Raw genomic sequence first — 11,490 nt, 5'->3', positions numbered from 1 at the left:
GCGCGCGCGGGGCAGATTAAGCGTCGTAGAAACGAGGGGGAGAGGAAGGAAGATAATGACATACGCGCGTAGGCGCGCGAAGGCAAAGCAGCAACGAAGCTTCGCTGCGAGCGAGGAAATATTCAAATAAAATACATAACAACAACAATAGCATAAAACATAACCTTCAGTAAAATGAATTAAAAAAGGTACTTATCTTGACTGCGAGCAGCAAGAAAAGAGGGCTGTTCGCAGTCAGGATAGACCTTATATTACGAACTAAGCTAGGATTGGATAATGGTTTGTTTCTTTGTTTACCATTGGCTGGTAGTTCTTTCACCAAGCCTTCTGGGTATGTTAGTTTTATCTTGCTGCTATTGGAATAAAGCAAGAAAAGAAAGCATAATAGGAGCCTCCGGTCTTGCCATAAAATTGGCACTGCTTCAATATAAGTTAATGGGGAAAATACATTACCCTTATTGTTATTTAAAATCTCCCACTTTTCAGTTTTAAAATGTAGGCACGCATGTTAATGTCAAGCCCCGTATAAAAAGGAAGAAAATTCCCTAAAGCAGAATTTTCCCCTCGTCAGTGCATACTTAAAAGAGCAAATATAAGAATGAAAAACACTTTAAAATGTGTCCTACAGATGCCTTAATGATTCATGACTGTTCGTTAAAAAACACAAAAAGGTATAAAAACAGTGTTGATAACTAATACGGGAGATTGTATATAAAATCCTGGCCGGACAACCTTAACTGTTTCAGCTGTCGTGGCAACTATTGCTGCGACACTTGTTGAGTGTTGGTGGTGAAATTCAGCGCTCTAGTTCTTCGTTGGAAGGCTGTAAGTTATACATTTCTAGTCCATTGTCTATGTCGATGCCTCTCTCGTTTACCAAGCTGTTTTTCTGGTTCGCCGAAACTTGTAATCTCGCATTAATGGTCATGTTAATTAGGCATGTAGAGTTCGACAGTAAGAATGGAAACCAGAGCAGGTAAAGGCCATTTGAAGAGATGCGATAAACACAGGCGAATTACTGCCTGTCTCGAAAATGGCAGCATGGCTGCTGCGGGCAACCCATTGCGCAAGCGTTAGGAAGAGTAGATCTGTTTTTTTCCCAGCATGCCATGTTCCGTAACCTCTGACCCTACGTTGTGAGACGTGTCTTTCCGGTGGTGACAGCAGCAGCAATAGCAGCAGAGATGGTGAGAGAATGTCAGAATAGTGGCCGGGATTTTGGGGGGAACGATGCGCGAGAAAAAAAGAAAATGAATAATTGCAGACCGCATCACTCTGTCATCCCCCTCAACCCTTTTTATGAACTTGTGTCTGCCTGCATTTGTTATCTCTCTCCTGACAAGAGATTTTCATAGCATCAGATCTCAATCGCCAGACACTTTCTAGCCACAATCAACACCCTCGGACCCACAGTCCTTTTCTCCCTTCCTAAAATTACCCTGAATACACTACCAGTGCGCCCTCACGTACTGCACACAGGAAGGCTGTGCAGGGGATTATTGCTGTGTGATATGTGAACCTCGCTAAAGACCCAAGAGCAGATAGGCGTTTTGAGATAGTTGTGCAGTATTTGTGAAGTGATAGCTTACATCGCTGTTATAGAGGGATGCTGCCTGCAACCAGGAAGGCCACAAACCATGCCAGTTCTAATTTTTGTCTAACCAGTGTATGTAAATGAATTTTATTTACGTTAGGTCTATTGTGGGTAAGTGTATTTCTTTTTGATATATGTAAATCTGGCATGGATTCAGCGCACCTGGACCTATTTTGAACACCTCTAACCTCTCCCTGGATGTGCAGTGTTCTCGGTTATCTATCCCATATCCTACTAAGCCACAAACACACCTTTTTCCATAGTGGTCTTAAAATTGCAGGCAGGTAACGGAATACTTATTTTGGGAAAAAATATCTCTTGGTTTTTGTTACATATAAAAAACGATGAGCGAACTCTTCCTCTTACTCAAAAGCAGCTCTTCGGTTATTTTGACAAATTGTAGCTAATACATTTCCAGAGTAGACGGACCAGTGTTTCTTCTAAATGCGGATTATGCTAGGGCTTTTTCAAAGTAGCTGCTGCGCGAGAGGGGAGAGGATGTGGCCCTTCGGCTAGATTGCCGATTTTGGTGCTGGAAACCAGGGTTCGAGCCTCGGGGTTGCGTCCACATCCTGTGATTCTGGGCAAATCACTTAATCTCCCCGTGCCTGAATGTGTAACGTAACCGGTGCTCATGTAAAGCGCTCCAATACCTTCGGGTCGGTTCGCGCTATACAAATATGCAAAAAAAATTATCATAAGGACATAGTGTGATTTGAATTTTTATACAAGATTCAAAGTCAGTACCACATAAGAAAGTTAAGTTCCTCTGACAAGCTTTAATGGCGTCAAAAAGTGAGGATATCAGGAGAGTGCATTAGTAAAACACAAATTACACACAATTTTTAATCAAAGGAGATTAACTAATTAAAAAAAAAAGTTTTATATAGCTCAAACTCGACCCGAAGGTATTGGAGCGCTTTACATGAGCACCAGTTGCGTTACAGACTGACACATTCATTTTGTTAGGCGTGGGGAGATTAAGTGATCTGCCCACGATCACAGGGTATTGAGCATCCCTGCCCAGACTCGAACCTGGTTCCCCAGCTTCAAGGCTGACCGCTCTAGCCGTTGGGTCACATCTCTCCCCTGAAAAATAAAATAAATAAATGAAATTGAAAAAAAAAATGGGTAATGGTAGGTTCACGCCGTCCAGAAAGCTATTGGGGCTTTACTAAAGGCACACCACACACGCATAAAACGCTCAGTGCTGCTATATTAGAGCACCACTAAATGAATATTTATTGTTTTTCTTTAATGATATTAACTTTTTGGACATTTCAAACACATCAGAGATGTTCATTTTTCCCTCTTAAGGCACATTTTGCAATATACTGTTGCAAAATGCTTTTGGTTTTCAGAAACATTTGTGAAGTGGCTAAGACACCTTCTCACAGATATGCACCTCCCTCACCACATTGGACATAATTTTGAAACCGTTAGTTAGAAGGGGCTAAACACAGTTTTAATAACCGAGTGACTCAGTCTTCAATTGTCCCTCACCTGGATATTTGGTGTCTTTTTCAGCATTTCGCCATTTTCTGGGAGTGGCACCACATAATTTTATTAATACGAGCTACACATGTCACTCCTAAATATTGAATAAATGAATGAGAGTATTTATAAAGCGCAACATTCACTCAAAGGAGCATCTTGGCGCTTGTGCAAAGAACATCTAAGAATCTGTAGTGGGGGAAAAACTTAGTTAAGGCAACAGAAGCAAGAATTATATTTAGATGAGAGATAGCACAATGTGGTCCGGCGTGGCGAAAATCCAGGTTTTTAGAAGCTTCTTGAAAGTGGGTTCCGTTTGTGTATGTCTAAGCTGAGTAGGCAGGGAATTCCATGCTTTGGTCCCTAGGGCAGCCATTTACTTTCTCCCTCTAGATTTCAGTTTGAAAGTGGGAGCTGTTAGGAGGTTCTTCTCAGCGGATGACCACAGGATGCTATGGGTGGTATACGGTCTGATTCTGGATCTTGGGTATCCTGTTCCTGTTGCCCTTGTGGCTTTTTAAATAATGATCAGAATTTTAAAGAGAATCCTCTTATGGACAGGCAGCCAGTGAAGAGTTCCAACTGCTGCTACTGAGGAGGAGCCTTTTGGCCATTTGAGTACCAGCCTCGCTGCAGCATTTTGAACAACCTGCAATCTTTTCAGAACCGTCTTTTTGTTCCTGCATACAGACTATTATAGTAGTCCAGACGTGATTTAATTAGGACTGCTGCATCCGTTTTCCTAGCAGGTACCGGGAGAAGGTCTAAAAACTTTCTGAGACTTTTTATTGTTTGGAAACAAGTGCCAGCCACAGCAGGGGCTTGCTTATGGAAAGATAGTTCGGGATCAAATTTGATCCCCAAAGTTCTCACCGTATCCACTGTTAGGAGGTGGAGCCGAATTTGAGGGCCACCACTGGTTGGGCGTAAATAGGTTGGATATTCCAAACCCCATGATTTCTGTTTTTGAGCTGTTGCATTTGAGATGATTGTTACATCCAATCCATCACTGCTGTTAGGCAATGGTGAGACTTCTCTTCAGCTACTGTAGAGTTTTTATCGAGAGTGAGAATCAGCTGTGTGTCGTCTGCATATGCTATGGATTCAACATCAAATGTGGCCAACAAGGTGAGGATTGGTGTCATATAAAGATTAAAAAGAGTTGGGCTCAGGGATGAACCCTGGGGGACCCCTGATCACAAAAGTTTTTCCTTGGATTTGTAAGTTCCCAGTGTTACTATCTGATGCCTGTTTTCCAAAAAGGATGTGATCCAGGCCAGTACCCTGTTCGTGATTCCGATTGAGAGCAATTTTACACAAACAAAAATGTTGACAAATTGCCGTCTACAAATTTGATGCCTTTTACCTTATCTTTCTTATATCTCATTTTATTTGTAAATTGAACACTTTGTACTCTCGGACTTTGCATCCATGCTCGTCTCACTTTTGCGCTGCGGCTTCAACTATACAGTGTAAGGGGTAGAAGTAGCCCATTTCACTTTACCAACTGGATCCAACTAGCAACAGTAACAAAATAGCTCTTATTAGATTTCTCAACCTATCCACTGCCGTGCAGATGATAGAAACCAATCTTACAGTGCTTCATTCCATGACATTTGAAGAATCTGTTAAATTAATTTGACGACAACCATACCACATTGTAATTTACTCCCATGGGTACCCTTCACAACTGAATGCCCAGTAAGATATTCACTCCCTATACTAGCCGTGGCACAATTCACATGATACATCTTGACCACTTTGAAAGATAATTTGCCATCCCTAGAGCACACAAAAAGCTGGCCTGTAGAATGGAGAGGAAATGTGACCACAATGAGCATCTAAACGGAGAATACTTGCACAGAGAGACTTCCATGCTGGATGGGCGAAAATATTGTGAGCACAGTGTTAATTCATTTCCAAGTCAAGTGTTAGGTTTGTTACAAAACAAGATAAGGTTTGACGAGGACATAGGTGTTATGGTAAAGATTAGGTTTAGGGTTATGAATCGTGTTTGTGTAAGGTTTAGGGTAGGGTTACTGATAGAGTAGAGAAAGAAACATGGTAAGTTTGGGTTAGGGTTCTAACAGAATAGAGGAGATAAATATTGTGTTCTTTGTGAAAGCTTGGCCGGTTTGCAATTATTGATTGATTGTACTACGTTTTTTGTCATGACAGGTTACTGAGAAGCCCCAAAATATCCAGGTTAACCTGACATGTAACCCTAAAAAATGTGGTGATGTAGTATTTTATAGATTGGATACTCCTTTTTGTCATTTTAAGTATTGAGAAAGAGGCAGACGTTTTCGGGACCATATCATAGTATCATATCCACTATAACGAGGCATGGATTATCCTTTATAATTGCCGCAGTTTGGGTGGAAATGCTTCTGAGATGGTGCCCATGATTTTGGGGTTTGTTTGACTGCTTACATAGGGACCATTATCTGTGGTAGCTATAAATGGTTTTGGATACAATGAGGAGTTGTCACTGTTGCCATTCTACTAATTATTGTTCTTGGTCATTTTAATATTGTCAAAATCAATATTCATCCCTCCAGGCCTTGTTCTAATCCACTCTCGGCCCCAAATGCCCTTTTTGTTATGTTAGAATCCTTTGTTAGGATGGGAAAACGTAAGACGAACGAGTAAGAAACAATCGGAACTGCATCAACCCGTTAACTATCTGTGCCCCTGGGACTAATAACTTGCAGTCCGCCCATTCTTCCTAAATAATTTACCAGAAACTATGGATAGACTTGGGGAGGTGAGTATCTTGGAGAGATTCTCCTCCACTTTCCCTATATCCAGCTTGACATTCGCAGTGGTCCTGAGTTTACACCCTTTAAAATTGTTCTATCCATGACAACGTAAGCATCCATTTGTGACTCCCTGAGATGGACTCCTAAAGGTAGTTTAGGCTTGAGTCTCTCAGAATCCGATTCGTAGGCTGGAGCCCTCAAGGGACTCTACACAGACAGAACTTCAAGTTAGGAAAAACTTTTAGGAGAATGTGCCTCTCAGTACATCCAGTGCACAAATTTGTCATCAGTCGTGGTGCGTTGTGTGAAGGAAGTACAATTTTTAGCACAGAGTTTGGCACTGTGTTCTGCTTTTTTCTCCATGACAATAATTTGACACATTGTGGAATGTTACATACGTTTTATAAGTCACTTGTATATAGATTATGCTGCCCAAAAGCGGATGGAAAGCACTGAAGGCACATTTTAACCATGAGTGTACTGAAAGGAAACTGCTTCGCCTTTTATATGTTGGGATTTTAATTAGTAAATTTAGCATGAGTTGAATTTAGTACTGGTCAAAAACGTTCCTGCAATCCGAGGGTCCTGGGTATGCGCCAGTTTTGTAGTCGTTGTTAAGAAGTAATAATTGCACTATTTTAATAAAACTGTAATGGCATATACTTTAGAACTGCACATATTTTGGGCTGAATTCTAAAGTAGTATTGTTTTTCCTACAACTTCCCAAAGTAATTGATTGGATACCTTCTACTCAAAAGGAGTTAGTCTATGTGAGAGGCACATTGGTACACCTGAGCTATGGAGAAAAACACAGTGGGATGTCTCTAATGATCTGCTGGCCATTCTCATCACTGATTCAGTCCTTCTTCAAGAGTATGTATCAGAAAAGGAAGATTGAGTGTGGAGGCTATGGAAAGCCTCAACCAAAAAAGGAAAATAGCTACAAACTTTATTATTGCAATCTAAATACTTTCTTACCATTAACTCTTTTCCATACAGACACTGTAGGAGAATTTATGGCCACTAGGAATGGGTGTGCAGTTTTGGATGCATAGGAAGCCACCCTTTCATCACTTGTTTAAGCAGTGTAACCATTACTGTCTCGTGGAATTGTGTGGGGTATTGGGAGGCTGGATAACGACCCTGCCTCTCAGCTCCAAGTTCTAGCGGGAAGTCCATTGCCTCTTGTATGGTTGTTCCTAGTTGGTAGGTCGTGGAGGGGTGGCAGCAACAGGGAATCCATACCTTTTTGAGTTTGAGTGTGTAGTCTTTCGACGCTAAGTGAGGATCTGCCTTCTGCCCCTAGCCACTTGGTTCTGCAGGGAAGTCCATGTCTTTTGAAAGGATGCATGTGTTTTATTGTGAGGCTGATTGCAGAGACTAAGTTTGATGCTGTCATGAGCATGGAAGTGATGCTTTCCTGTGGAAAATTATTTTTGTCACTGAGCTTCATGATTCCGACTCTGACCGCTCTTTGTGGCACATTCTACCATAAAGACAACTGCAAAGGACCAAAGAGGCTGAAGTTAGGCGAATGCTTGGTTTCCTGGTTAAGTTCTGCAGTCCCAGGCTCTATTTCACCAATGCCATGTTTCTTTCTGTCTTCCTTAGGAGCTTGAGGCTATGAGCAGATACACCAGCCCGGTGAACCCCGCTGTCTTTCCACATCTGACAGTGGTGCTCCTGGCCATTGGCATGTTCTTCACTGCTTGGTTCTTCGTGTATCCTTTCAATAGGAAGTGTCAGTGGTTTCAAGAGAGTTAACAGGGTTGTCTCTTAAGTGATATGAAATGGGTGTGTGCCATCACATTTCTTTGGCATTTCTGCGCTCTTTTCCAAAGATTGCGGGTCACAGGCTTTGCTGCAATCCATGCCAGTTGATGTGCAGATTTTAATGCACTTTTTCCATTCACACTTTGTCTTCATAGTTCCTGTTTCTTGTCCACAACTTTTGTTTTGTGTATTATCTTGCTTTTATGCAGGGGTTTACAAAAAGTTCAGATTTACTTCTGAATCCTGTAAGCAGTATATGAATAAAGAAATGTGTTGAAACCCATGTTTGTTTGCAAACCATCATCAAGACCAGATCAGATTTGACTAAAATGTGTATTTTTTCTCAAGTGTGCTGGGTTAATGTAGCATCCTATCCTGTGAAGAAACTTTCTTGAAGAAAATATTCTACAACAGAACATTCAAGTTTGATTGCTTAGACATTCCATTTGTGCCGTTTACTAAACACCTCTTTTTACACCACATTAATACGTACTGCTTAGATATTATGGGCCAGGTGTACAACCCTTTTTTGTGGCCGCAAACGGGAGATTCTCCCATTTGCGGCTGCCTAATAGCGAGTCATCATGCTATGTAATAATGTTTTGCGGACGCATTTGCAGCCGCAAAACACTCGCAGTTTACCACCTACTTCAGGTAGGTGGTCAACCTCTCAGAAATGGGAAGGGGTCATCAGGGGACCCCTTCCCCTTTGTGAGTATGTGAGAAAATATTTTTTAAGAGCAGGCAGTGGTCCCAGAGACATAATAAAGTTGGAACACTGATGTATTATTATTGACAGTTTCAAAATAAGAGGCAATATCATCGGACCATTGGATAATGACGTTAGATCTTCTAGTCTCCGTTGTCCCCCTCTGCACTGTTGGACTGCATTTACTATTTACTATGTATATGACTGAAACGTACAACTGTGTATCGATCTAGAAGATGTTACTCATTATCTTTTGTATAAAAAAATTGCTCTCTAAAAACAATTCATTAATAGAACCGTGTTTACAAAAAATTATAAACTAGAGTGCTTAAGATGTTAGTTTGTTAATGTCACTAGAACCCACCACTTTTTTTTTTTTTGTCGCGCACTCCCTTTCTACCACGTATTTCCTTAAAGAATGAAAATCATTTTTTCCACAAGGATGCCATTGGTAAACGAGAAACAAAAGAGCGAGAATTGTCCCCAAAGAGAAACCATCTGGAATGGATGGTAATTAGATGCAAATGCCCATAGAAACGGGGGTTTTCACATTTTGGAGAATACCACAATATCAGAAATTGTTTTAAAATCTATATTTTATACGTTATCCATTATTCAATGGACTGCAGTACTTTAAGACTGTAAAAACTGCTTACTCCTTAGACACTGTATTAGGTTCAGGCCGCTAACTCTGAAGAAAGGACCTGTGTGACCTGAAAAGCTATTGTGCAATGCTGATTTATTTATTTATTTATTTATTTGGTTCAATAATAAGTTTGACTCTTTACAACATGGATATTCCTGGGCAAAAAGTGATGAGTAGAGAAATGTACTTAAAAATATTATAATTGTCAACCAATAGTTGTTAAAACGAACATCCAAAGTGATTTGCTTGTCATTGGGTCCATTCTGAGATGTATATGATAGCAGCCTCCTCAAAGAAGAGAGGCTGCTTTGGATCACCTTGCCTGGTTCTTGCCCTTAACCACTAGATCTAGCTATGAGGTGACGTCGACCAAGTACACGCGGGACATCTACAAAGAGCTGCTCATCTCACTAGTGGCCTCACTCTTCATGGGCTTTGGGGTCTTGTTCCTGTTGCTCTGGGTGGGGATCTATGTGTGAACAGGTACGAGAGTGACATTCATTTCCAGGGGTCTTCCCAACTCATTGGACTCCTTCATACATATTGTGCTCCTTACTCTCTTGACTGTGGACTCGCTCTGATGTGTGTGCTTCCTCTCCTCCTATGCTGGTATCTTGCTTTTATGATTGCTGAATCATACCCATCCCCACTCTGAGTGGCACCCTCGTTCACTCCACTTCCCCTCTGCTAGCTGTACTTCTCCGCCGTTGTTTAAAGGGCTACACCCCCTTTGTCTTCGCTGAGCTACCAAGCTCCTGAACGCTGCTTACATAACCCTATGTTTTTTTGTTTTTGGACTTCCCAACCCACTCACTAGCTTTGCTCCCCCTGCGCTGGATGGACCCTACCCCCTCCCCACAACCACTTAGCTCCCCTATCACTTTGATTTTCTTTCCTTTGTTCTCTCGGGTTCTCCCTCTTTTCCTTTCTCCTGTGGTCCTAACTTTTTACTCTGCTTCTCTTGTTTGCTGGACTCTTCTGTCACTGATCTCTCATTTATTAGGCATTGCCTTCTAGTTCTGTGACCATCTCCCAATAGATTGTAGATGTCTTTCCTCTGCTTGCTGGATTCTTTCTTTCTGCTGTCTGGGTTCCTTCTTGTGCCCATTGGGATCCAATCTTCTATGTGCTGCATTCCTTCTTGGTGCTCTCTGCTTAGTGTATTATTTTCTCGTTTCAGAGTGTACATGGAGGTCCTTTTTACTTCTGTCTGTTTGAAGTTCCAGACATTACAGAAGGATGATAGGATCACTTTGCTGAGATGTGGACAGCAACCACTCTTGTCTGCACGTGGATTGTCTCGCTGCCATTCTGGGAAATTGATATTTTTTATTGTTTGGAAACATTGCCTCACTTTGTAATAAAATAGACTTCTGCTGCAACCCCTTCTTTGTGGTGTACGTGGTGTGTCTTGGAAAGTTGATGCATTTGATTTTTCATAACCGGCACCACATAGTGGAACACTAAAAGAAGTTCTAAGATGGCTGTTTTTATCAAGTACTGGAGTCCTGTGTTTCGACAGAGTACTTCTGTTGAAATGACACGCTGCTGTGATTGAGTTACAGTACAATACTGAAAGGAAGTTTATGCTCCTGGGATCCCGCATCACTGCTGTAACGCTTATGGGGCCCTAGCAAACATTACACACTGATGGGTATCCTCACTCGGTGAATGTATCTGATAAGAATCTGATAATAACAAGTTACACCATCTGCACTAGAAGCAAAACTGTTCATTTTGTTAGACCCTCACCCACTCTAGTAGTGGCATGCTTCATCACTGAGTCTCATCCTAGTACCTAAAAAGCAGGATGGGCTCAACCATGTTCCAGGGAGCACTTTGGATGTAGAGTAACAGCCAGGGTCTTGTTTTGGAGAATAAAAATACTTTAAGCAACTCTGGTATTTTGTCTTGGAGAATAAAAATACTTTAATCAACTCGGGTATTGGTGGTCGCTGAGATGTAGTTGAAAAAATATCCGGGGTAAAAATTCAAGGGATAATAGCCCTTTTATCCTACAATTCTGTTGACATATTTCAGTTCATTAAAAAATTGCCACCTAAGGTCCAGGGCTTTCATCGGGACAAAAAAGTGCCCCGAAGTCTTGACTCAGGTCTACCTCTCAATTAAAGGGGGACAGACAATCGCACAACATTAACTGCATTCAAGAACTGGCTTACCAGCCCAAACTACTGGTGCGGTTTTCACTCTTGATTCCTGTAAGAAGAAGAATAGATATGTACATTTAAGTGAGTTAATTGCATCTAGGAGTGTGATCAAATCCATGCCAGTCGTGCAGAGCAAGAGACAATCAACAGTAGCCAAATGGTTCCCCAGTAGTACACAATAACTCAAGCTTTTAGTGTCTTTGTCAGTGCGCAAATTGGAATCCTGCTGTGAAAGAAAATGCACACTGACATTCCAAGAATATTGTTAATGGCAGACAGACTTAATGTGTACATGAAGACGCACAGACTTGTGACATAAATAAAAACATAACCATTCTTACCCT

At 41.4% G+C, this 11,490-nt stretch overlaps 1 protein-coding gene across 1 annotated transcript; it reads left to right on the top strand.

Annotated features, from left to right (window-relative positions):
- The first annotated feature begins 1,048 nt into the window (after positions 1-1,048).
- Positions 1,049-10,360, top strand: TMEM258 (transmembrane protein 258). Its single transcript, XM_085648542.1, has 4 exons — positions 1,049-1,187; positions 7,462-7,571; positions 9,331-9,461; positions 10,159-10,360. Exons 1-3 carry the CDS (start codon positions 1,185-1,187, stop codon positions 9,455-9,457), a joined length of 240 nt encoding a protein of 79 aa, XP_085504668.1. The 5' UTR covers positions 1,049-1,184; the 3' UTR covers positions 9,458-9,461; positions 10,159-10,360.
- The last annotated feature ends 1,130 nt before the right edge of the window (positions 10,361-11,490 follow it).

The sequence above is a fragment of the Triturus cristatus genome, chromosome 3_2, assembly GCF_964204655.1.
Source record: "Triturus cristatus chromosome 3_2, aTriCri1.1, whole genome shotgun sequence".
In the NCBI taxonomy this organism is placed as follows: Eukaryota; Metazoa; Chordata; class Amphibia; order Caudata; family Salamandridae; genus Triturus; species Triturus cristatus.
This window is presented reverse-complemented; position numbering and strand designations above follow the sequence as displayed.

Excerpts from the sequence above, each read along its gene's own strand:
- TMEM258 (XM_085648542.1), top strand. Across the intron at positions 7,572-9,330 it reads TTCACTGCTTGGTTCTTCGT|CTATGAGGTGACGTCGACCA; the intron begins GTATCCTTTCAA and ends CACTAGATCTAG.